The sequence below is a fragment of the Mercenaria mercenaria genome, unplaced genomic scaffold, assembly GCF_021730395.1.
Source record: "Mercenaria mercenaria strain notata unplaced genomic scaffold, MADL_Memer_1 contig_2148, whole genome shotgun sequence".
NCBI classification, from domain to species: Eukaryota; Metazoa; Mollusca; class Bivalvia; order Venerida; family Veneridae; genus Mercenaria; species Mercenaria mercenaria.
This window is the reverse complement of record NW_026460189.1, coordinates 18,622-45,595: the sequence shown is the minus strand read 5'-3', so window position 1 is coordinate 45,595 and position 26,974 is coordinate 18,622. Positions and strand designations below refer to the sequence as shown.

Here is a 26,974-nt window from a genome sequence, read left to right as displayed (position 1 = left end):
ACACTTATTTTACTAGGGATAATATCTTACAGACATGTCCATACTCTCTATTGCATGTATATTATTTAGAAACAATACACAACGTAATGTACCTTAAAAGGGAATAATATCTTACAGAGATGTTCATCATCTGTACTGTATGTGCAGTATCCAGAAACAAAACACAACATAAAAACTTACTTAACAAACATATATTAATTTAACGGTTGCTGTACTTCCGTCAGTAAATCGGTATGCATATATATGTTATCGGTACTGAACTGATATATTTCACTTTTTTATCGAAGGTTTCCAGTTAATGTTGCCACGTCATGCATTGTCAGTGCAATAAAAAGGATATTGATAGAATATCAGGATAGTTCGATTTGTGAGGTGTATCTCTGCGATATGAATGCAGAGAACGTCCAAGGTTTTATTGACGCACTGTGCAAGATATTCGGAAGTACTACCGTTTTGCTTCACGAAGGTGACGAGACTCTAAAAGCTGGAAGTAGCAGTCATGACAATTTATCAGGAGCAATGGGTGCGCGTCCGAAATGTGTTGCAACACCAAGGCGTTCTAATAATACAGGTTTTTAACGTTTCAACCTTTTTGTTCTTGTACTGAATACTCATATAACTCGAATTGAATTCCATGGACAGAATAAATCAAACCGAGTCTGCAAATTGTTTACTTTGTTGCGTTGTTAGCTCGACTATTCGAATAATAAGTAGAGCTATCCAACTCACCACGACGTCGGCATCGGTGTCGGCGTCACACCTTTGTTAAGGTTTTCATACAAGTCCACATTTTGAGAAAAAAATCTTTTAAGATAACGTTTTGAATCTTTCAACACTTGTGAATCATTATCATGTTCATTTTTGTGCAAGTGTATATAACTCTATCAATTTTTCTTTACCCGAATCATGGCCCAAATTACAAATCTTGGTCTTGGTTAAGCTTTTCGTACCAGTTCATATTTTGTGGAAACTATTTAACATAATTATTATGGCTTTACTACTTGTCTCCTATAACAGTGTCTATCAGGCAAGAGTACGTAAATCTGTCAAATATTTTGGCTGAATTATGGCCCTTTTTTGGACTTGGAAATTGGTCCATGTTTGGTCAAATCTATTTAGCATGTGGCTTTGACACTTTGAATACTTGTTTATCATTATCAAGTTGTTTTATGGCCCTTTTTGGACTTTGAAATCAGATCAGCTTTCGTACATGTTCAAATTTTGTCAAAGCTGTCTGACATGTGCCTTGGAAACTTTGAGCACTTGTTTATCGTCATTACCCCCAACTGTGGGCAAGAGTATATAACTCTTGTCAACTATTTTGGCTGAAAATTGGTCCTCTTTGGACATTGAAATCAGTTAAATGTTTCATACCAGTCCATATTTTGTCTAACATGTTCGTCATATGGCTTTGAAACTTTGACCACTTGTTTACCATCAATGTCTTCATATATGTATGCAAGACTGCGTAACTAGGACAAGGAGTTTGGCTTGGTAATAGCCTTTTTTGACATAGAAATTAGTTGAGTTTCGCATATCATTCCATATTTTTGTAAAGTGTTCAACAGGCTTTAAAACTTTGAACACTTGTATCATCATGGTCACACATGGCTATTTTCCCTTTTCTTGCCTGAAATTCTTCGGTAATACTTTAACCCGATACTTATATTAATTCTAAGACTGCACTCAACTAAATTCCTAATCGGTCAGTTTATATTGTGTTACTATTTTGTTAGTAATGAATGTATTTACATGAAATTTCACATGCCTACATTTGAATAGATACTTCAGTTAATTATTAATCTATTTTTGACGACTCACGACCAAAGTAACCGCATTAGGCGTTTTGACTAATACTGGATATTTTGCACGTGCAGGGCATGTGCACCAACATGCACATGTTCGTTTACACGTTTGGCATTACTGACGTAATTCCTACTAGAAAAACACATATCAGGGTGAAATTGACAAAAGAGCCACGCGATCGAGCTGTTGGAATGTCGCTAGCCGGGACACATCTACGACACGTGTGTAATTATTTTTGCAATTTCTAAAGAATTTTGATATTATTTGTTTGTAGCTGTTACTTTGATGGTTATTTCCATTTTTAACCTTATTTCCCTTTAAAAGAACCTTCAGTCGTTGGTTATCAACCATCCGCGCTCTTTTGGCGAAATTTAACCCAAGTACAATTCATTGAAGTGATTTTGAATATTGTTGTCTAATTCCACAGCCCGGGCGCGTTGCTCTTGTGTCAATTTCACGATGATATGTGTTTCTCTATAACAGGACTTTCGTCAGTAATGCCAAAAGTGTTCATTAACACGTGCACGTTGGTGCACATGCCCTGCACGTGCAAAATATGCTATTTTGGTCAAAACGCCTAATGCGGTTACTTTGGTCGTGATTCGGTCAAAAATAAGTCAATAATTAGCTGCAGTACCTATTTAAATGTCGGCATGTGAAATTTTGTTTAAATACATGCATTATTAACAAAATAGTAATACAATACAGGGATGTGCCTAATTATTTTCAAAAATAATAAATTAATTCCAATTACAGTGAGAAAATTGCTAATTAAATTAAATTAAATTACAAGCCAATTGCAAAAAGTAATTAATTAATTACAGTTTTTTTGCCAAAAGTAATTAATTATAATTAATTATTTTATCTCTCCTATGGAAGGATAACATGTCTGAGAGCTGATGAATTCATGATGTGCACTACGTGTAATACCACGACAGAATGACAAGTTTCAATATCCGTTTTTCTGTACATTCCTAATTATTAAGTTTAGTGACTAAAATGTATCACACTTAACAGAACTGAATAGGGATTAACACCTCTAAGTCTAACACCTGATTGTTGATACAACAATACCTGTCAGCTATTTACTGTCACTGTGAAAATTTCACACGCCCACTGATCAGCAAAAAAGCCAAAGTAATTGAAAGTAATTAGATTTAATTGACAATTACAACCCAAATCTAAGTCAGTAATTAATTAATTTCAATTACTTTAATTTAGTTTGTCCTTAATTATTCATTATTTTCAATTAGATAAAACATTGTAATAAATTATAATTAATTAAATTACAATTATAATTAGGCACATCCCTGATACAATATAAACTGACCGATTAGGAAATTTGTTGAGTGTAGTCGACGCGCTGTCAACATACAGTGCTTAGTTTATACTAATTTGATTTAGCTCGATTGTGATGAAAGCTTCAAGCTTATTGTAACCGTTCTCGAGTCTTTCTGGAAAAACCAGTACTGGTGTCAAATGAGAAGTCATGGTCGTGACCCCAGTGGGGCTCGAACCCACGATACCTGGATTGAGCGGCCGACACCTTATCACCTAGACCATCGCTCCTCTTGTTGCATGGGATCTTCTGACAGACATTATTAGGGTTGTAAAACAAGAAAATAATGTGCCATATACTTTTACATATTAAGTTAATACTTTAGTATGTCTTATAGATATCAGTAGCTGATAATATACACTTGCAGTAAGCATGGTAATATTTACTATTTTACACTTACATTGTTTGTTTACTTTAGAGAGAAACGAGTTGTCACAAACGTTGTCAAATGTTCCTAAAAGTGAGGGAATCGCCATTGGAAATATTCTGGTGACTGTAGTAAAAGGAGAAATTGCGAGACAAAAGGTGTGATAAACTTACTTAACTTATAGAATTAGAAATATAGCAGTGACATAACCAATAATTCCGGAAGGTTTGTAATTTACTAGATATTGTTTGAAAATGTTAATAAATTCATTTCTAAAAAATTGCAACCTCTTTTCATTCATTTTATTTTCTCTTGTATTTAAAATCACTGTTGACAGGTGGATGTAATTGTGAACACGACATCCCATAACTTAGATCTACGTAATGGTGCAGTCTCACAAACGCTATTGAAAGCCGCTGGAAAGGAATTACAAGACGAAGTAAATACTAAGTATCCGAAAGGACTTGAGGGTATTGATGTAGCTGTGACCGACGGGCATAAACTAAATTGTGAATATGTCATTCACACCGCATTATCGAAGTTTAATGATAAAGAGCCAAAAGAGAGCATAATAGTAAGTTTATGTTTATTTTTATTTAACATTCTAACCCGATTTGGTTTCCTATTCAACAAAAAAGACTGAAAACTGTGTGTTCGTTTATGTCGTGTTGGATGAACGTTAGTTTTCCATTTTATTATGCAACGTCATAGCGGTGCAGTGGAAAAGCACAAGACAGACAAATATTTGGTGGATATCGTCAAGGATGTACATAATAATTCTTCGTAAAATGCTGGAATCGAAATAATATATAGTGATTGTCTTTAAAATAAGATCAGTTTAGTCGCTTAGATATGGACAAATTATAACATAAGGGATGCGCCTTTGTTATTTTTAATTGTCCCTCGCCTTTTTTGAAGGAAAAAAGGGGGACATAGAAATAGGCTGCGTCCGTCACACTTCGTGTCCAATCCATACCTCTGCTATCCATGAAGAGATTTTGAAATTACATGGCATAAATGCGCAAGACCAAGACCCCTAACTCAAAGGTCAAGGTCACACTTAGAGGTAAAAGGTTAACAGGGTCTGTTAAGTGTCCGGTCCATAACTCTGCCATCCATGAAGGGGTTTTAAAATAACTTGGCATAAATGTTCACCATGATAATTATTGCGATGTGTCATACAAAAGACTCAGACTCCAAGGTCTTTAACTTAGAAGTTAAATGTTAACAGAATCTGTTTCGTATTCGATTCATAACTCTGCTTTTCATCAAGGGAATTTGAAACTATTTGGCATAAATGTTCCCCATAATGAGATTACGTGTCATGCGCAAGGTCGAGACCCCTGCCTATGCAATTCATCAAGGGATTTTAAATTACTTTGCACGAATGTCCCCAATAATGAGTAATTTTATCATGTGCAAGACCCAGACCCCTAGCTCCAAGGTCAAGGTCAACTTTGGACATATTTTCGTACTTTTTTGTCTGCTCTGTAACAGTTTATGCATTGTTGTACATGTATATTCAAATACCTTGGCATGAATAGTCACCATCAAAATACAATGTGTCATGTTCAAAGGTCAAGGTCACAGGCACTAATGGAAACTTTCTTTTTCTTCATGAAATCACCTCCCTTTTATATGATAAAGTACAATACATGTGTTTTATATGAGTTTTCTCACTAATTTAAAAATGAAATTATGTTTAAAGTAACAAATCTTTGGCATGCATTGTTTTGTAGAATTATTGCAACACTCTTTTCTTCAATTATAAAACAATTAAATTGTAACATTTAGAGGAAAACAAAATGTGTCAAATGGTCAAATTTCTGCTAAAAATACAAAATTTACCTATTCATTATCACTAGTTTGTAGATTACAAAATGAGAATTATAAATCCTTTTGAAAGAATTCAAAGAAGGGCACAAAAAGATTGTCTAATACAAACAACTATTAATGTTTTTGCAATAAAACTGTTATTAAAGGTAGTCATACTAATGCGACTTTATATTCGCATTAAAGCATTACAAGCAGGTAAAAGGAAAGTACTTTAAAAATGTGATACATATATTGAAACATGTGTATAATTTTCTACCTCAAGTTACCTAGGGATGAAAAACAAATTTTGTGGTCAGTTTCTAGTTCTAATTTATGTTTTGTATTCCCCCATATTGGTTCATTTACGATAATTGAAATAGCATAAATGTTGTCAGAAAAAAAGAAAACAAAATTCCTGAGTCAGTTTGATAGTTTGAATATACGTGGTTATGAAATGTATGCATTATATATAAACTTATATTCTATTCGAATATTTATGTGCTATTTTAAAAATATCTGCTTCGTATCGCAAAAGATTACAATTAACATGTCCGTGAAAAGAAGATAGTAACTTGTTAAATGTATGCATCAGTAGTTTTGTCAGCTTACAACACTTAAAAGACAAATAAATCTTTAGTTTTTTCACCACTATATTTTTAATATATGCACTGTCTCGTGAATTTAATTGGAAAAACAATATCGTGTTATTTAAATAAATTATGTATTTTTTTTCTTGGCATTTATATCATAATCCAACTGATGAGAGTTAATAATTTGAACAGTCAATTCCTTATTTAAATTTTGTTGTTGCGAATCGTAACCTTCAACACTCTCTCTGTTAAAGGCTGTTCTGTGTTAAAAGCAGTTAGTAACTCGTACATAAAATGATTGTTTAAGAACGGCTGTGTTTAGTAATATATATAAGCAAAAGCTGAAAGATAATGAAATCATTCACATGCTTCAATGAAGTATACAGGAGTTTGTCTAGTTATCTAATATTGCTGACAGTTCTTTGTGGTGTTCTGCCCAGGGATCAACATTTGTTTGTTGAAGTCTCATGCTGCAAAATAACAAGGATGAATATCCAACAGGGAAAGCTACGTTCTAAACATGCAGCCTCCCCAAACTTAAACCCTGCATGCGGACGTGGACGCGCACACGACCAACACACACACATACACACGCACACGTTCACGCTGGCGCACGCGCACGTACACACAAAACAAACACGCTTGGGGACACCACTTTGGAAAGGTCAGTGGCAAAACCACCACTGGGGAGCTTAAACCGGTTTATGGTGCACTTAACCTCACTCTTACCCCCACCATGTTCCAAAGCCACTGGACTGTATCTCAGATAGCACCACGCAGTTTGCACTTGCTGCCTTGGAGTCTCCAAATATATGTGCTGGCTGGTGATATATCGATTCTTACGTCGGGAAGAAAATCAATCAAACAGTTACCACTCTGAAGCGGTAGCATGGCCGTCTGTGTTTTCATTCCTGTAAAGTTTATGCACATGTGCTTCACCTGCTTTTTCAACTAGTGAAAATGACCACTTTCCTCTTATGTTCCGTCTCCGTTACCTCTATACAAACACTTGCCGCATAGTATTTCATATTTTATAGGCAAGCTTTACAATATTTAGGAGAGACTGGCCAAAGGTTTTTTATGTTGTCTTCACATATTCTTCTGGTGTAGCCAGAATGATGATTTTGAGTGTGACCGTTTCACCGACAAGTAAAGATAATTGAGAGTTTGGTTGTTTCAGCTGCACTTTTTCCTCTTTCGTTGGATAAAAAGTAAGTGTGTGAGGTGTTTATCTCTGAACATCAGCTGAACCTTTCCTACTTTTGTTGTAAAAAGACAGTGTATGCTACGTTTATCTCTGGACATGTGTTCTAATTGTTTGATTTTTCTCCTTATCTCTTTCTTGTTCATCGAAAAGCAGGCTTGTTTAGTGTGTTGATTTCTTTTCCAGCGTGTTAATATGCAGTATTCGGTCTTGTTCGTATTAAATTTCATTTGCCATTTTGTGTCCAACCATGTTTTAATTCTAGAAAATAATTCTTTAAAACGGTTACTGTGTCCTTTTTATGTTTAACGCTATCAAGTATTTATTACCAGACTCAGCAGAGCATGGGTAGTATTTCTATTTTTTGATAGTGTGTTTAAACATTGTAGTCATCATTACTTTTGTGATGGCAATCTTAGACGCCATCTTGAATTTCTCAGATTGCCACCATTTATGCCAATTTTTGTCGGCAGCCTGATAAACTTCAGACCCTTACAAACATTTTCGTATATATCTTGCTTTATTTAAAATTGGGTCCGGGTTCAACTTTTTGAATGGCCTAATTGTCACCCTACCATATACTAGATTATAAGCATACTAAAATCATTCAACAACTTACCTGAAAGAAGTTATTAAAGATTCTATAATACAATCAATATTTTTACACTGAGTCTCATGAATGCACTCAATGCAAGATTTCTCATTGTCGGATATACATTTTACGTTTCATATCTAATTTTGTGTAAACAAAGTTATTCTCACAGAGAGCAAAAAGTACCTTTAAGTAAAAAGCAAAATGTTTAGCACTTGCAGTAGCGATTATTAAAGTTGTAAAATTTTTATGAATGAAATTTATGAATTTTCAATTTTGATGCACACTCTACTAAACTTTTTAGCAGAGCCTCAGCACGACTTATAAAGTTACTGTTTAGTGTAAGTCATGAGAAAAGTCTGCATGTTCTATATGAATGACAAAGAGTTTCATATTTTGTTAGCCTGATCAGTTGTTGGGAAGAGGGCCTAGTTAGTTTTTCTTTTACTTTTAACCACTGCTTTTATGTTGGCTTCAGTTATTTGATCAGTCTAGAGTTATCTCCTTATATCTCCCTGGGAAGGTACTATCTCTAATTGTAGTTAATTATTTGTACATGAATCGAATTGAATCTTCATATTTTACAAAGGCTTCATTTACTCACAAATCATTGTTCAAAGTCTCCCCGCAATATGCATTGTTCGACCTGTTTGAAATGTGAAATTAAGTGAATAATCTAGGGCCACCATGACTCTAATATATTTACTTAAAATCAATCACCGATATTCTAAAATCATACATACATTGTGATATTTTTGTTTCATACATTGATTATACAGTTCATCGTTTTCAAAGAAAACTGCTTTAGCGGCGTTCTGATGTGCAGAACGCTCTGCTTTTGAAACTGTTATGGACTTTCGCAGCCCTTCCGACTATGTATTTCAAGCATTAATGGAACTTAAAACCCTTAATGCATTTATCTTTGACTGTGATTTCGAGTTATCTAGCATAAATCCATTTTTAGCTCACCTGTCACAAAGTGACAAGGTGAGCTTTTGTGATCGCGCGGTGTCCGTCGTCCGTCGTCCGTCCGTCCGTCAGTCCGTCCGTCCGTGCGTCCGTCCGTAAACTTTTGCTTGTGACCACTCTAGAGGTCACATTTTTCATGGGATCTTTATGAAAGTTGGTCAGAATGTTCATCTTGATGATATCTAGGTCAAGTTCGAAACTGGGTCACGTGCCGTCAAAAACTAGGTCAGTAGGTCTAAAAATAGAAAAACCTTGTGACCTCTCTTGAGGCCATATATTTCACAAGATCTTCATGAAAATTGGTCAGAATGTTCACCTTGATGATATCTAGTCAAGTTCGAAACTGGGTCACCTGCCATCAAAAACTAGGTCAGTAGGTCTAAAAATAGAAAAACCTTGTGACCTCTCTAAAGGCCATATTTTTCATGGGATCTGTATGAAGGTTGGTCTGAACGTTCATCTTGATGATATCTAGGTCATGTTCGAAACTGGGTCACGTGCGGTCAAAAACTAGGTCAGTAGGTCTAAAAATAGAAAAACCTTGTGACCTCTCTAGAGGCCATATATTTCATGAGATCTTCATGAAAATTGGTCAGAATGTTCATCTTGATGATATCTAGGTCAGGTTCGAAAGTGGGTCACGTGCCTTTAAAAACTAGGTCAGTAGGTCAAATAATAGAAAAACCTTGTGACCTCTCTAAAGGCCATATTTTTCATGGGATCTGTATGAAATTGGTCTGAATGTTCATCTTGATGATATCTAGGTCAAGTTCGAAACAGGGTCATGTGCGGTCAAAAACTATGTCAGTAGGTCTAAAAATAGAAAAACCTTGTGACCTCTCTAGAGGCCATACTTGTGAATGGATCTCCTTAAAAATTGGTCAGAATGTTCACCTTGATGATATCTAGGTCAAGTTCGAAACTGGGTCACGTGCCATAAAAAACTAGGTCAGTAGGTCAAATAATATAAAAACCTTGTGACCTCTCTTGAGGCCATACTTTTCATGGGATCTGTATGAAAGTTGGTCTGAATGTTTGTCTTGATGATATCTAAGTTAAGTTCGAAACTGGGTCAACTGCGGTCAAAAACTAGGTCAGTAGGTCTAAAATTATTAAAATCTTTTGACATCTCTAGAGGCCATATTTTTCAATGGATCTTCATGAAAATTGATTTGAATGTTCACCTTGATGATATCTAGGTAAATTTCGAAACTGGGTCACGTGCGGTCAAAAACTAGGCCAGTAGGTATAAAAACAGAAAAACCTTGTGACCTCTCTAGAGGCCATATTTTTCATGAGATCTTCATGAAAATTAGTGAGAATGTTCACCTTGATGATATCTAGGTAAAGTTTAAAAACAGGGTCACGTACCTTCGAAAACTAGGTCAATAGGTCAAATAATAGAAAAACCTTGTGACCTCTCTAGAGACCATATTTTTCAATGGATTTTCATGAAAATTGGTCAGAATTTTTATCTTGATAATATCTAGGTCAGGTTCAAAACTGGGTCACATGAGCTCAAAAACTAGGTCACTATGTCAAATAATAGAAAAAACGACGTCATACTCAAAACTGGGTCATGTGGAAGGAGGTGAGCGATTCAGGACCATCATGGTCCTCTTGTTACTGTTCATGTACCAAATGTTCAACATGTTTGCCTCCATGTGCAGTTTAGGTGTCTCTATTATTAATATCTTGTTTCTTTTTTTTTCAAGATTATTTTGACATATTCAGCGGCCTTCACTTTTATACAGGATTCCTATGCGCTAAAAAAGGAATATACCAAGACACCGAGGTTTCAGATCTTATTGTGAGGTACCGGTCAATGAGTAACTGGTTTAATCTATTGCTTTTCCATTTGGAATATTAACTGCTCTGCAGATTATATCCCCAAGATATTGCAAAACCACCCCCACGTTGGTCAGTTTATTCCACAGCTGACGTTTGCTTTTGTTCAATGTATTTATATTACCGTTTTTATGAAAGAAAAGCTTTTTATTTATCGCTGTTTTATAATTATTTTATTCGCTACTACATGAAATGAAATATATTTAGAGAGATATATTATTTTGAAATTGCAATGGTTCGTGTGACCAACGCACTTTGCCATATATTTTTGCTTGTATTACAACAAAACGTACAGCACAAAATACCTGAATCTATTGGCATTTTGAAAAAAATGACAGCTAAATTAAAAACTGTATTACATAGATATAATTAAAATGGTCTACACTAAATATTTCGAGTCCGACATATGTAAGCATGTTTAGACAAATTATAACAGGTTAGAAATTCCTTTAGTGGGACCTGTTAAGAGAAAACAGTTCACGAAGAGGGAAGCATACCAGTCTACTTTCTTGTCCAGCTTTAGATTTTCTCAGAGAAGCAAATGATATTCCTTAAAACAAAGGAATATGTAATAAAGGCCTTTAAGAAATACCTGCAATATTACTAAATGATAATGAAATATCTCACAATCTTTAGTAACAAAGGTAGTAGCTATGTAAAACTATTTTAAAACTTTAAACGGGAAAAAGTCGAATATGTGATAAAATGCCACAGATAAAATAAATACTGCTACCATTAGACATTATGATTTTCTTATTACACTGCAATAAAACTGATATCTTATAAATAATATATAAATTATAATAAATAAATAAATATATCGGGATAGCTGTCACATTTACCAAATGCACAAGATTCGTTTTATTTTTCGAAGGTACGTTTTTCTGTTATAGGCAAAGAACTTTTTGACAATTTATGTCATTATGTCTATATGTCTTCGATTTTCTTATTTAGGCACTCCACAAGTTAATGAAAAATTGTTTACATGAGGCACAGCGACGTAACGGTCAGAGCATTGCCTTCCCAGCCATAGGCACTGGTAATCTAGGATATCCGCGTAATGTTGTCGCAGAAGAAATGTTTAAAGCAATAAAAAAATTCCAGGCCAACTGTTCCCAGTCAAGTATACGTGACGTCAGGTTCATTGTTTATCAGATGGACTCTCAAACCATCATGGTATGTTATTTTTGTGTAATTGATGTAGAGCGTATCGTTTTCCATTGTATATTACCTCTGTACAAAACATGCCATAGCCCTTTTCGGATCAAGTACTACATTATGCCTTTAAATTTATTACAATTCTGTTATTATTAATGCATAATAATGATACTTATGTTTGACACTCTGCGATCCCTAAATTCTTCTTGATAGCATACTTTCAATGCCTGTTCATGTGGTATATTTTTTGTTAGAATACATTATGTCAGAACCTTCCTTCAAGGTAATGTAATAAAACATTATATCGAGGTAGTCATGCTATATCAAAGTAGTTTTATTTCTTTCGTTGTTTGATGTACGTTCTCACTATAATTACCGACATTTGCTTTATATTTAATCTGCTGTACTTGTGCATATTGATAATGAGCAATTGCCAGGTCAAAGAACAACAGAAATGTCATTGAATTGAAATTTAGCTGTTCAAAAGATCAGTAAGTTCGCAAATTGATGCCAGTGTCACTATTGATAATTCGTATATGCCACATATAAGGAGTTAGTATGACCTTTCGTGATATAGAGGATATTTGTTTCTTTTAGTGTAAGATCGAAATATATTTCACCGAGTGAACACTATAATGCAATATTTTCACGAGTGGCGCAGCCACGAGTGAAAATGTAAATTATGGTGTTCACGAGTGAAATATATTTCGATCTTACACTGAAACAATCAAATTTTCTATTTATTTTATGCATTTTTAATGTTTTTAACCAAATTATACTCAGTTTGTCCGCGCAAAGTCACGTGCATCGCATCATAACGTCATAATGCCGTGACGTCAGGATGTCTTTGTAGAAAAAACTATAAATAGTTCTATTACGTTTTCTGATTTGTTTTACATTTCATTATGATAAAATGTAAATATGTATGATCCTTTTATTATTTTTATACATCTTTTTACCTTTACTGAAGAATAGTTTGCAAGGAAATCCTATCATTTATAATTCATATCATTTCGCATTCAAATGTAGTTCCGTACCAGTGAAAAATAAAAATGATATTTTCACCGTTTGAAACAGTGAAAATATCAATTTTATTTCACTGATAAATTTCAGTATTTCACTGAAGAGCATAAAATAAATCATATTCTTCGTATGATATCAATATAAAATAGTTCTGTCTTTTCACACATAACATTTCACTTTTTTTCTTGCAGGCGTTTGACGCAGAACAGTCCCGCATACAGAAAGAAGTACAAGCAATGACATTTGCAGGACAATCAGGTACTTAACATAACTGTCAAAATAAATATAAAATAGTTGTAAACAACATAATTTGGGAATGAACTGTATATGTAGAACAGTTCAAAGCAATAATTTCTATATTTTCTGTCATATCAAACTATGTTTCTTCATTTGAATGACCGACCTCTGTTGCCAAGTTTTTAAAATCAGCTGCTGTCACCGATATTGGTTTTAAAATCTGAGTTAGATATAGAGCACTTTAAGTCTATGGCGAATTATAATCATATTCTATTCTTTTGCTTTACTTTTAAATTTTGATTTTATGATAACGTAAGTGACATCTATTATGAATACCGCGTAGTTTGCCCGTCAGTATGGCAGCCATCTTGAATTTCAACATGGCTGCTATGATTCAGTAGATGTACCATAATGCATTCAATCTAGTCCTCAAATTAAAAATTAATATTGTTTAATGATCAAGGCTTGATTTATATCTTTTTTTTTTAGTTTATAGGCAAATTTAGGTTAAATATATCTTTTATACATCATATTCTCAAATAGAAAAATGTGATCTTTATTTTTTTAGATACATGCTTAAGATGTTTATCTTGGGCAAAAAATCAATTATTTAAATATAATTTATTTATTTATTTATAACTTATAAGTGATACAGAGTGTATCAAAAGTCCTTGATGTAATCAAATATCGTTAACAATGAAAAAAGTAAATAAATAGGAAAATTGAATTGAAATGAAAGACATTACAAACGTGTATTATCCCTACTCCTGCATTAAAACACGGCACGAAGACTAAATGTATTGTTTTCAAATGAGACTTTACGATCCCAGTACAATGTTAGTTACCTTTCTGTTGTTCCCGGAAACGGTCAGCACGTTTTAGGGGACAGGGGACAGTAAATTTGAAAATTCAGTAAATTTGCGTTTATACCAGTGTGAAAGTAAATCAGAAGAAAATACAATTTTGAGATATGTCAGGGAGAGTAAAGCGAATGTATTGCATGTACTTCATCAGGTGATATTTTCAAAACGGGTAAAATTTGGGTTTCCATATACTAAATTTTGAGAGAAAATGACCCAAATGTGGGACCTTATTCAGTAAACGCACCTGAACCACAATACGAAATTTGCCACAGCCACTTAAATATCCATAACCGGGACGCACAAATCGACAACACTACCAAAAGCATGTATGTAGTGTTTTGCACATAACTTAAGCTGGAAAGAATAACAGAATAGGTTCTGTTATTATGGACGATGTCTATGCACGACCTTTAGAACTGATACATGTACATGTTTTGATAATTTAACACTCATTTCTAATAAACTACAATGCATCTACATAGAGACTTTGTGCATTTCCAGTTAAATAAAATTGGTGAAACTTTATATCTCTAATCAGTAATAGCATAAAGATTATTTTGATGTGATTCTGGCCAGTAGTTGCTGAGCATGCTTAAGTGAAAATGTGTAAAAGCTATTTTTGAAATAATATATGTGAACATATTCAAATCGATTTAATGGAAAGGTTTTGGTTATATCTGGCTTAAACTATAATTTCACATTTCCTGTAGTAAATTATTTTTTGAAATAGGTATGATTTTGTCCAGTCTACAACATTTGTTTATATTAATATACTATCAACTGGGACTTGAACCCAGATTTCTTCCTACATGGAGTAAGACGCATTCTTGCATTGAACTATAGAGAGGAAAGCTAAATGTTGTAAAACTGGATATTTAAATAATATATTTATCTGTAATCAGAATAAATTTTTATCTAGATGGAATCCTAACATTGTTTATTCAGTCTAAACTTCTGAACTGTTCATATCATTAGAAAGGAAAACAAGTGTATGCCATTAAATGATGAACATTTTATGCAAGGATATTCCCCTTTTTAAAGTTCCTCCTGTAAATAGAGTTTCCCCTAGGTTGGTTCTGAAGTTGGAATTTTTACATACGAGGATTGGATCAAAAGTAATGCCACTGGCTATTGGTAACCGCTATTTTTACAAATTCACATTTGCTTAAACCCTACTCGTATGCGGTTAGGCAAAATGGTTGGTTAAAAGTAAAAAATGCGAACGAAATTAGGTCTTACATTAAGACTTGCGCTTCACTCGGAAGAGGTTCAAAGGACATTTATGCTGACATATGTGCTGTTTATGGTAGTAATGAAATGTCCTTTTCCACACTTTGCAAATGGGTTAGGAAATTTTGTGCAGGCGTGGAGTCTGTCAAAAATGCGCCTAAAACTGGTCGACCTATTTCTGCAAGTAGTCCAAGGATTGTTGAAAAAATCAAACAAATAGTACTTTCTGACGCAAGATATACTTCTCAGCAGATTGCGGACAAGGTTGGTATATCAAAAGCATCTGTGCTGCGCATTCTGCGAAATATTTTGAAATTGAAGGAAAAAAGTGCCAGGATGGTCCCGCATTTGCTCACTGATAAGCAAAAACGCACGCGCGTTAAGATGGCGCGCAAGCTTACGCAAGATACGATCAAAAACATTTATGAATGTAGTAACAGGTGATGAGTCTTGGATAGATTTCTTCGAACCGCATCGAAAAATTAGTAACCGAGCATGGCTCACCAAAAATTCCAGAAGGCTTTGCATTGCCAAAAGGATTGCAAGTGTGAAAAAGGTTATGTATGCCATATTTTTCACTATTTAAGTCTCGCCATTCAGGTTCCTGTTCCTAAAGGCAATGAATGCCAAATTTTATAAGAAAAAAATTCTTAAAAAGCTTCTCAAGTATTTCCAGAGACGTCGACCAAAGATGGGTATCGAGACAGCCATTTTTTACAAGGCTGGGATTGTGACGTCGTTGTTGAATGAACAGGGACTATATGTTCTAGAACACCCGCCCTATTCTCCGGCCCCCTGTGATTTTTTCCTTTTCCCTCATCTCAAGAAAAAGCTTGCAGGCAGAAAATATACATACCGCCAAAAGTTTGGGGCCGCCATATTTAACCTCCTTAGTGATATACCTGAAAAAGACTACCAGAAAGCTTTTATGGATTGGATTAAAAGATTGAGATGTTGTGTATCTGTCAAAGGAGATTACTTTGAAGGTTTGAAATAAAGATTTTCTTAATTCACGGGTACTAAACAGTGCCTGCGGCACCGCCTGTGCCGATGAGGAATGAAGGCACTTCGCTTCCGGTACCGCAGGCATTTCGCCAATGTTGACAATTCTAGCGAGATAGGTGAGTGATTTTTTTTCGTGTTTGTCATTTTGCTACAGCGTATAGTATTTTTTCAAAAATCGGGGAATGTAGCGGGGTGTAGAAGTGCCTCATGAACATATCCATGCTAAAGTTTGTGGGAAATAATCAATTTCCTAGAAATGTAAGGACAAATAAGTTGGGAATGGAACGTGATATTTTCACATCAGTGACAGTTTAGACTCATTTCTTTCCACTGACCCAAACCATATAGTCTCTGCCTTCGTAAAACGTATTTATAAATTATATGTGATCTGCAAAAACATAAAATGTGTCCAGAAAATTCCGAATTTGAACGTTATGCCTATTTTGAAAATGTGCCGCAGGCATTTCGACGGTGCCGCAGGCCCTTAGAGGTGCCGCAGGCACTTCTTAAAATATCGGGGGCACAAATTTGGCCCAAAACTAACCAAATCTCGAATAACTCGCATTCGTGTGATTATATATCATATTCACAAACATTTTCAATACATGCGATGAGTTATCAATATAAAGTTTAGCAACTTATACCTGATAATGTAGTGTCAGCACCCTCAATGATGTTGTGACATTGTGATGACTATTTATAAGTTTATAAGAATATAACGTGTGTGAAGAACGCATCATGTATACGGAAGTTGTTACTGACGTAGAAGTTGGGAGAACACAAAGAAAAGGGCCGTCAGAAACGATATGTTTATATGGATTTATTCATATGTGGCCTCTACAACAGTATGAACAGTATGAACAGCAATTGGTTTATATTAGCAAGTAATCTTAAAATCTACAACATTGCTTTAGTCAGTTGAAACAAACTGTATTTCCCAAACATTATGCTTCTTATGATGAACATGAATTTCAGAAATGCAGACATCTTTTCTCAAAATAAACCATGAATAACAAGAGACAGGTATAACCCATGTTGTCTTGGCGTGCTGTCTTACTCATAAACTTATTGTCGAAACTTTTATAACAAGAGCCACAAGACAGCAAAACCTCGACTATTCGAGCCCCATGTGGTTCTGGGACGATCTGTGTATGAAAAGAATTGGAACCACTGCCTTACCCTTGCATGATCGTAAGAGGCGACTAATAGGGTCTTAACACTTGGTTTTGCAGTAACTCTGTGATTCCAGCAGGTATGCAAATTTTGATTCCATACCTCATGTTTTTTATGTCGATGTAAATGAGATGTGGAATCAAAATCTGTAGTCCTGTTTGGCGTCATATAACCTATACTGTGTTGGTGCGCCGTAAAACCCAAATAAATAAATAAATCGACTATTCGAATTCGGGAATATAACATTTAATATTAAAATATCTATAAAGTTTCAATCGGTATCTGTGGAATTTTATGCTATAACATAGGTTTATAAACCTTGAGAAATGTGGTAGGTTTCAATTCAGTATTTGCATTAGTTTGTAATAGTTACTTGTTTGCAAAACACAAACAACAAAGAAGTGTTCCCTATGTTTCACACAGAGGACAGACATAATACCAAGCCGGGCTACCCGGATCACGCGACTGGTACACTGAGTTGCGCCTTGATGTTTCGATCGGGCTATTTAACATGTCCTAAAAATGTACCGAATTCATGCGCGTGCAATTAGCCCGACTGAAACGAATGAAAATTGATATTGGGGTACAGGACAAAAAAAGGAGTAAATAATCGAGCATTATTATCTTGAACTAGAATGTGTCTGTAGGACACAGGGTGTGCCCCCCCCCCCCCCCACTGGTACATTTGTCACAAATAAGGAGAAATAATTCAAGTGTTTGCAGTCTTAATGGGATATAGCCTCAACAAACATTTTATGAAAAGGATTCATTATTCTAGGCCACATACTTTTTGAGCAATGAGCATCACAAACAAAATCCACTATTTTGGCTATTTCAAGAGCCATAACTTTGTAATAAATGCTAAGATTCTCAGGAAGAATGCCAAGTTTGCAAGGACACATCATGATAAATATCCAAGCAAGGTTTCATAAATTTACATCAAATTCTTTTTGAGCTAGACACATAATTAGGTGAAAATGTGCATTTTTGTACTATTTCAGGGGCCATAACTTTAAAAATAGGGGGTGGAGCCAGCCAAAAAATAAGAGGTGTGCAAGTTTATATCATGATTAAGACTTATGCAAGTTTTCAATCATTTATATTAAATACTTTCTGAACTAGGTGCATCACAAGGTGAAAATGTGAATTTTTGACTATTTCAGGGGCCATAACTCTGAAAATAGGGTGCGGACCCAAATGAAAAATAGGAGGTGCGCAAGTTCATATCATGATTAAGACTAATGCAAGGCTTCATGAATCTATATCAAACACTTTTTGAGCTAGGCGTGTCACAAGGTGAAAATGTGCATTTTTTACTATTTCAGGGGCCATAACTCTGAAATTAGGGGGAGGAGCCAGATGAAAAATAGGAGGTGCGCAAGTTCATATCATGATAAAGACTCATGCATGGTTTAGTCAATTTATATCAAATACTTTTTGAGCTAGGCGCGTCACAAGGTGAAAATGTGCATTTTTGACTATTTCAGGGGCCATAACTCAGAAAATAGGGGGAGGAGCCAGACGAAAAATAGGAGGTGCGCAAGTTCATGTCATGATAAAGACTCATGCAAGGTTTCATCAATTTATATCAAATACTTTTCAAGCTAGGCGCGTCACGAACTTCGGACAGACGGATGGACAGACGGACGGACGCACGGACAAGACCAAATCTATATGCCCCCACCACTCATGGGGGGGGGGGGGGCACAAATATACTTACCTTACGTTTCATTTGGTATGACTACATCTATCTTTTCAACAAAACTTCTTTTCAGTGGAACAACCTAGAAAAACGCAAGGAAAGTAGATATGTGACTTATACTAATGATCGATTGTGCTCCTCTAAAAAAGGAAAACAAGAATACGCACGCACACATACGCACACACACACAGATAGAAATCCATTTTGCTATCAATATATTGATCTATAACAAACCAATTTCAGCGTGACAAGGTTTTAAAAATATTACATGTTTCCGGAAAAATAGAGTTTGTTTAAACTGATCAAAACGGATCTGAAAAAAGAATGTGGAGATAAACCGATTGCTAAAATACTTGATCTGATAACTCATCACATGTATTTAAAATGTTTGTGAATATGTTATATATAATCGCACGAATGCAAGTTATTCGAGATTTGGTTAGTTTTGGGCCAAATCTATGCCCCGATACTTAAAGAAGTGCCTGCGGCACCTCTAAGGGGCTGCGGTACCGTCGAAATGCCTGCGGCACATTTTCAAAATAGGCATAACGTTCAAATTCGGAATTTTCTGGACACATTTTATGTTTCTGCAGATCTTATATCATTTATAAATATGTTTTACGAAGGCAGAGACGATATGGTTTGGGTCAGCGGAAAGAAATGAGTCTAAACTGTCACGGATGTGAAAAAATCACGTTTCATTCCCAACTTATTTGTCCTTACATTTCTAGGAAATTGATTATTTCCCACAAACTTTAGCATGGATATGTTCATGAGGTACTTCTACACCCCGCTACATTCCCCGATTTTTGAAAAAATGCTACATGCAGTAACAAAGTGACGAAACTGAAAAAAATCACTCACCGATCTCGCTTGATTTGTCAACATTGGCGAAATGCCTGCGGTACCGGAAGCGAAGTGCCTTCATTTCTCATCGGCACAGGCGGTGCCGCAGGCACTGTTTAGTACCCGTGTAATTGAACCTATAGTTGTCATTTAACACCGTTTACTTTTGATCCCACCCTCGTAATTCATTTAATACAATGCACTTAATGTATTACGGTCTAACACAACAAAACGAAAGACCAGCCTTAAATTTAGTTGTTTCACTTCGTATGTAGGTATATGCAGGGAAGTATGTTTTCATAAAATTCTTTCCTATTTAATCCTGTTCTTATTAACAAATATTCAAAATATGTCATATGTAATATAATCTTTTGCTCAGTCTTGACTTGGTCTTCTGCATATTAATATTAACACCACTTTTACAGTCAGTAACACTTTTGTAAGCTTTGTCATCTTGATTTTAAAGTAACAATTTTGACAGGGTTGGCATTAATGTGGCAAACACTGGGATTTTCCAAGACAGCGGGAAATACTGGAAAATATGATGAGACCAAAAAATTATCCTTCAGATATTGTTCTTTTGTATAATATCTTCATACAAATCTAGTTATGTTACTAAGGTGAGGAGTCAATGACAGTACACTCATTTGCTGGTAAGGATTAAAGACAGTATACACATCTTATCTTTGCTAAAATTGTAAAATAAACCCACATATCAACTATGAAAATATAAAAAAGCAGGATATTCAGCCCTAACTCTGCAATGCTTTATAAATGGGATGGTTGAACTTACTATGTATTAATGAAAGTTCCTTTCTCAGCAGTATACTAAAATGTGCTAAGTACGTTTATAATAATTATGTTCCTCAAAATGTGCCTAAATTTAGATATTAATTATCACTCAGTCATTTCAAGTTTGTCATATTAAATAGCCATATCTTTTGAATTGGTGTACTTTGTACTATATTTCTAACAACTTTCCTTTGTGCAATTTTAAGAGTTTTATGAGGACATAAATCACTGGTGAATACCTTTGGAAAGTCCTGCACCTCCTGCAGGGGGTGGGAAGGGGGCGGTGAAATCCGATGTTTTGAATACATGTATGTGTTAATTTTTAAAAGACCTTTTTGACATGAATGTCTACTTGTCCTTACCGGCTTTGGGAGAATCTGCTCTAGTCAGACAACTAATATTCCGCCCCTGTCCAGGCAAATACCGGCCAACCTTGAACTCTGAAATGAACAAGACTCTTACAAATCCTAAAATTAACACTGCTACAATACCTTAAAGGGGCATTTTATGTATGCAGGTAGTCGGACAATATTGAATAAACAATATTTCACTTTAAGCAATCAACAACCAGATCTACAAATGTCATCCACTAATCTATTACTTTGTAACCAATGACAAGCGTCTGTATGAGAGTGAATAAATGTACGTTCTGAATACGTCGGTCGTTATTGATACCTTCGCCCCATTTGTTACACTCAGTCGAACCCTGATCAACATGGTGACAGCGCGAGGAAATGTACAAAAGGACATGTCCATACAATTCTCATCCATCAGAAGTTCGTCAAATTCCTGAGACAAACCTCTGATTCATTTCTATCGTTTATTTGGTGGGCATGCGCACTCATAATTACTACCTGGAGTTGTTTCAGCCGATCATTGTTCGCCATTATTTGGCATGCCGAACTGAAACTTCAGATAACATATAAGCAAGGTACTTGCTTATGGCAGATAAAGGTGATATTCCATGATTGCGATTCATAAAGATTTATTCATGTAATTCGATGTTAAGAGATTTACATCAAGAAATAATAATATTCTTCGTAAGTCGACATTCATATTGAAAAAAGACGCGGTCAAGCTTTTCACGGACGATTTTGATTGGTTCGCTTCGATTTGTCGCGAAACGACGCTGACAGACTGAAAACGTTTCTATTTGTAACGTAACCAAACCACAAATATCGGCGAAATGTGCTGGAGGTTCATCCGAGGAACCATGGTAGACTTCTGGTATGCAAAAAAGTGTCTACACCTGAAGTGTAAATTAGTGATAAATTGTAACCCACAAAATTGACGACGGAAATTCGATTTGTACCTAAACATTCTCCTCCCAGAGATGGATATATAAGCAATCGTCCTCAAAATCCGTCAAACTGAACATTATATTTGAGAGCACAAACTGTTTAAAAAAGCTGTAACGAAGATGGCAGAGTCATTTAAACCCCTGGAAATTTATATATAGAAAATGGGAACATTTCAAAAAACTTTATTAAATGGAAGCGGCAGATGAAAGATTACACGACCCCGAGTGGGAATTCGGCCAAGGACGAGAAAATTCAAGTAAACATTGTTCTTCACTGCGCAGGACCTAAAGTAATTGAAATCTATGACCAGTTTGAGTGGGATGGAGATGCCAATGAATTGAAAATTGAAAATGTTTAAAGAAATTAGAAGAATATTGTAACCAAGGTAGAATGAAGTACTGGAATCTCACAGATTTATGTAAACTAATCATTGTGACTATCCATCCCTTGATAGCTTTCTTTCTGAATTTCGCTAGAATCGTGTAATTTCGATAGCCAAAGTGATCGCATGTTTCGTGATCAAGTTGTATTCAATTCTGCGGACAAGCAACAAGAATTATTATTGGTTAGGGAGGAAAAAATTGACATTGAAATATGCATCAAAGTGTTTAGAGCCATGAACAATCTAAATAAACATGTGAGTAAAATTCGAAACAACCAGGATCAGCCAGTACTAAAAGTAGACAAAATGAACTCGACAAAATCTGGTGCGCGACCGAAAAGTGGTAGTAGTCAACCCTGTCGATTTAGACCACCAACACAAGCTCAAAGTGCTTATGGAAAAAGACCGGCACGTGGAATTAAGTTCAAATTCTGTGGCTATATTTTTGAAATTAATATAGAAAAATGTCCAATATCGGGAAAATTGTGTGAAGAATGCGGCGGAAGTAATCACTTTAAAGGTCCATGCAAGAAGATTCTTAACATATCGGAGTCGGATGAAAGAGGAGATGAATTTTGGTTGTGCTGTGTTAACGGTAGAATGAAATCGAAAGTGAAAGCAAAAACAATTATATACGACTGTAAAGTAGATTTTTAAATTGATAGGGGGGCAGAATTTAATACCATCAATAGAAAGTATGTGCGTAAAACTCAAAGACAGAAGAAATGTATTCAATTGAAAATGTGGAATAAATCAACCGTAAATTCCTTAGGTCAGGCTGACCTAAATGTGAGAACTCCCTGCACAGGGGATAAAGAAGTTTAAAAATTGTTATAGTTCCGAATGAATTTGAATACTTGCTAGGCTTGAAAACAGTGCAAAAACTCAAACTAGTTACCATCAATATAGATAATTTCATAAGAAAGGTCAAAATGGATCCTGGAGATATTGGTGAAGTGTCATTGCTCGACGAAAAATGAATTTGCAGTTCCTGCACTACTCGCAAGGTATATTCGACTAGCGGTGAAATCTGACGTGAAAGTCTAGTAAGATAACAATATTGAAAGAGACATCTCAGAACCTGTAACTGAACCGACACAGTGGGTTAATCAGATGGCAGTTGTGCAGAAAAAATGGGGAATTGAGAATTTTTATTAGTATAGTCCAGATTTCAATAAATGGGAGTAGTACAGACTTTTTGTTAGTATTTGATTCCTATACTTCTTCAGTATAATTTGGGTATGCTAAATTCAAAAAAAAATTATGTTGGCCATCTTTTAAATAATGTTTATTAGGTCAAAATGGCAGAAAACGAAAATACCAAAAAATACCAAATTAAGGTCTTTTTGATACAAGTATGTAACAGTATTACAATTAACTGTTTTGATCTTATTCAATGATACCTATACCGGTCAAACACTACGTCGTTCCTTTCATATTTTGCCTTCTTTCAAAACTGCATAAATATAATCATAAATCAAGATACTGAGCAAATGTTGTTTTTCCTTTTATTTTCAGACTTTTTATTAAGGCTTGGATATCCACAATATATGCAGACTTTCCTTGTATGTTTATTTGGTCACTCATCTCAATGTCCTTGACAGGTTCATCTAACAAAATTAATTTTGCCTGAAATGGAAACTGAAACTTGCAACAATTCATGTTTTAGCATTTTCCTTACATTGACATCCCTGCCTGCCTCATATACAGTCACTAAACGATTTAGTATTTCAATCTGCTTTTAATATTTTGCCATTTTCAACTGTGAACTGTTGCTTTATCAGTTATGTACAATGGGGCAATTGTTTTTTAACTCTATCACATAGCTAACTTTTCATATTCTCACTGAGTTTCTCTCTGACAAAGTTGTCCCTGGCAAAATGTATGGCAGACAATAGAAACTTTCCGATGGTGTCAGTGGCAATGGCTTTAGTGACTACATTCAGCAAACTTTCACCTTGCAAATATGGACCAGCCACATTTTATCTTTGTAACATATTTAGAACTGATTCCTCAGATTATTGTGGGACTTCAGACCATCTAGTCAAAGATGTAGGGGTTCTCGGTATGACAGTTACTCCTCCACAGTTACTCCTCAATCTTTCTTCCAAGATGAATTCTACCAATTTTATCAGGATCCATCTGGTTAAATTTGGTGTTTGACAGCAATACCACAAAGTTGCCCCTTCTGAACTTCCACAAGATTTCTTGAGGACACTGATGTGCATCGGCCAGATAGGTAGTTCCCAAACGTGCATAATTGTATGATATTTCTATGAAGTAAAAACAAAATGCGTAGAGATATTGATCCCAAAGACCACCCCTTATAGCTCGCGAGAACAAAAGGAGATTGGATTCAACACATATTTCATGTGAACCAGATCCTTTCATATGATCACCTATTATTTTAAATAATGAATTGCAAACCACCCATTCTAAGGATAAGCTTGTCCCTGTATGCAGGCACTGCCCATTTAAAATCCTGAAGTTTAAACAGACTGGTCTACACTTATAACTATATATGATTGTCCTGATCTTTATTGTAGATGCATACACTTAAGAAGTTTCGAACAACAGTGTTTAATGTGTCAATATCATGGACTGGTTGTGGTGGGGTGGGGTGGGGGGGGGGGGGGTTGGTGTCGCAATTATAGGTCATATGACTACTTTGCAGCTTTAATGGTGAAAGAAGACTCCAGGTGCCCCTCCGTGCTGTTCATAAAGTCAAGGTCTACTGATAGACTGCCTGAAAGCTGACCAGGTCGGACTTATATCTTCATTATTCCGAAACAGATAAAATACCATACCGAGAGCTCTTATTTGTTTTGCTGATTCTACTTCGATTCATTTGTTTAAAATAGTTTCAATTCAACATTATTAAGAAACACTGCATTACTTTTCCCGTTACCCATGTTAGCAGGTAAAACATACATTAATGAACGGGTAAAGCATAATAAAAGTAACTACATTCTCTGTGTTTAGATAAGTGCTTTAACAATAATGACAAAATTAAGGCTGTTTATCTAAAAGAGATCCCCTCCCCCATCATTGTTTATACTAATTAAGTTCACATTAACCTTAACAGTATGATGTTATACATAGTATTCGGTTCATTATTGACATGTTAATTAAGTTTTAATTTTCCTATTGTTTTGTCTTAGTAATTATTTTAAGACTGCAAAACTATTTTATAAAAATAAAATCTTTTTTTACTTTAAAATTTCAAACAAAAGATTTCAATATAATACGTACTTAGTCTCATTTTTCCATTTTATGAATGACGTTGGATATTATTTCAATTTGTTTTTAAACTATCTTCAAGTCCCTTTTATAACCCCGGAAAAGTACATATTTTTGACAAGTAATATGCTTAATTGGTAGATATGTACTTAGATAATATGAAATGATTTATTAAAACATCTCTAAAAAGATAAACATTTTTATTTTAAGTGATATCAATGAAAATAAAATTATAAAACAAAAATAGTGGTCATTTTGTCCCCAAATTAGCCTCCTTTCAGAGTCATTTGTCAGATGGCCAACATACTTTTTTTGGATTCAGGCTTATAACTTCTTAAGTAAGCATATATCTGCTAAATTGGTCTAGACTATATTGATCCGCAACCACATAACAAAATGCTTGTTAGGAAAAGATACAAGATGCCAACCTTCGATGATATCCTTCCAGAACTGAAAGGAGCAAAGCCTTTCACTGAGCTAGTTGTGAAGGAAACATTTTATCACGTGAAATGGAGTGACTAATCAAGAAAACTAACAACTATAATAACGCCATTTGGAAGAGACATATGGAAGAGACTTCCGACTGGTTGGAGCGTGTCTAGTGAAACTTTCCAACGGATACTTTGCGAAGTCTTGAAAGGTTTAGGAAGAACATGTACTATTGCTGACCACATTAGTTTGATAGGCTGTGGTGAAACTAAAGAAGACGTGAAACGAGATAACGAGATGAAGTTAAAGAAACTGTATGAGAGGTGCGAAGATCAAAGCATTGTGTTGAATGACGCGGAGAAAGTCATGGGAAAAGAAATTACATTTTACGGACACAAAATCACAGATAAGGGTATGCTACATGATGACGAGAAAGTTGAAGCAATAGTGAAGATGAAAAGTCCAGAAGATATCACACGCGTGAAACGATTCTTTGGTTTAGTGTAGAACATGTCTAGATTCTTTCCGTCCCTATCTGACTTCAAATCACTTGCCTCACTCGAGGCGTTGAATTCTTCATGTGAGGAAGACATCCAGATGGCTTACGGAAGGTCGGTTGTTCTACCCAGGTGCCCGCTCGTGATGAAATAATGCACGGAAGGGCACCTGGGGTCTTCCTCCACCATTAAAGCTGGAAAGTCGCCATATGACCTATCATGTGTCGGTGCGACGTTAAATCCGAAAAAAAAACTATCTGATACTACTAAACTAATTAGAGCATTCACACGTAAAGGGGTGGACTTCGAGTGGACCGAACAATGTGAAACAACGTTCAAGACTGTGAAGAAGCAACTGACAAAAGCGCCTGTATTGAAATCCTATGATCTCGAAGAGGAACTTGTGGTTCAGATTGATTGTTATACTGCTTGGAGTTGTACTGCACCCTTGAATTTGCGTCAAGGTCGCTGTCTGAATCGGGACGGAAATGGGCGCAAATTAAAAAAGCGGCTATGAACGTGTTATTTGGACTCGAAAAATTCAACCTGTGCTCGTACGGACGGAA

General features: G+C 35.3%; 1 protein-coding gene across 1 annotated transcript in view; it reads left to right on the top strand.

Moving 5' to 3' along the window:
* Positions 1-26,974, top strand: part of LOC128552202 (protein mono-ADP-ribosyltransferase PARP14-like) — a gene marked incomplete at its 3' end in the record, with an annotated part of 68,545 nt that overhangs the window by 26,151 nt on the left and 15,420 nt on the right. The window contains exons 12-16 of the mRNA XM_053533225.1: positions 288-571; positions 3,564-3,670; positions 3,850-4,086; positions 11,485-11,706; positions 12,903-12,969. Coding sequence (XP_053389200.1) covers positions 288-571; positions 3,564-3,670; positions 3,850-4,086; positions 11,485-11,706; positions 12,903-12,969 — 917 coding nt within the window. The remainder of the gene's footprint in view (positions 1-287; positions 572-3,563; positions 3,671-3,849; positions 4,087-11,484; positions 11,707-12,902; positions 12,970-26,974) is intronic.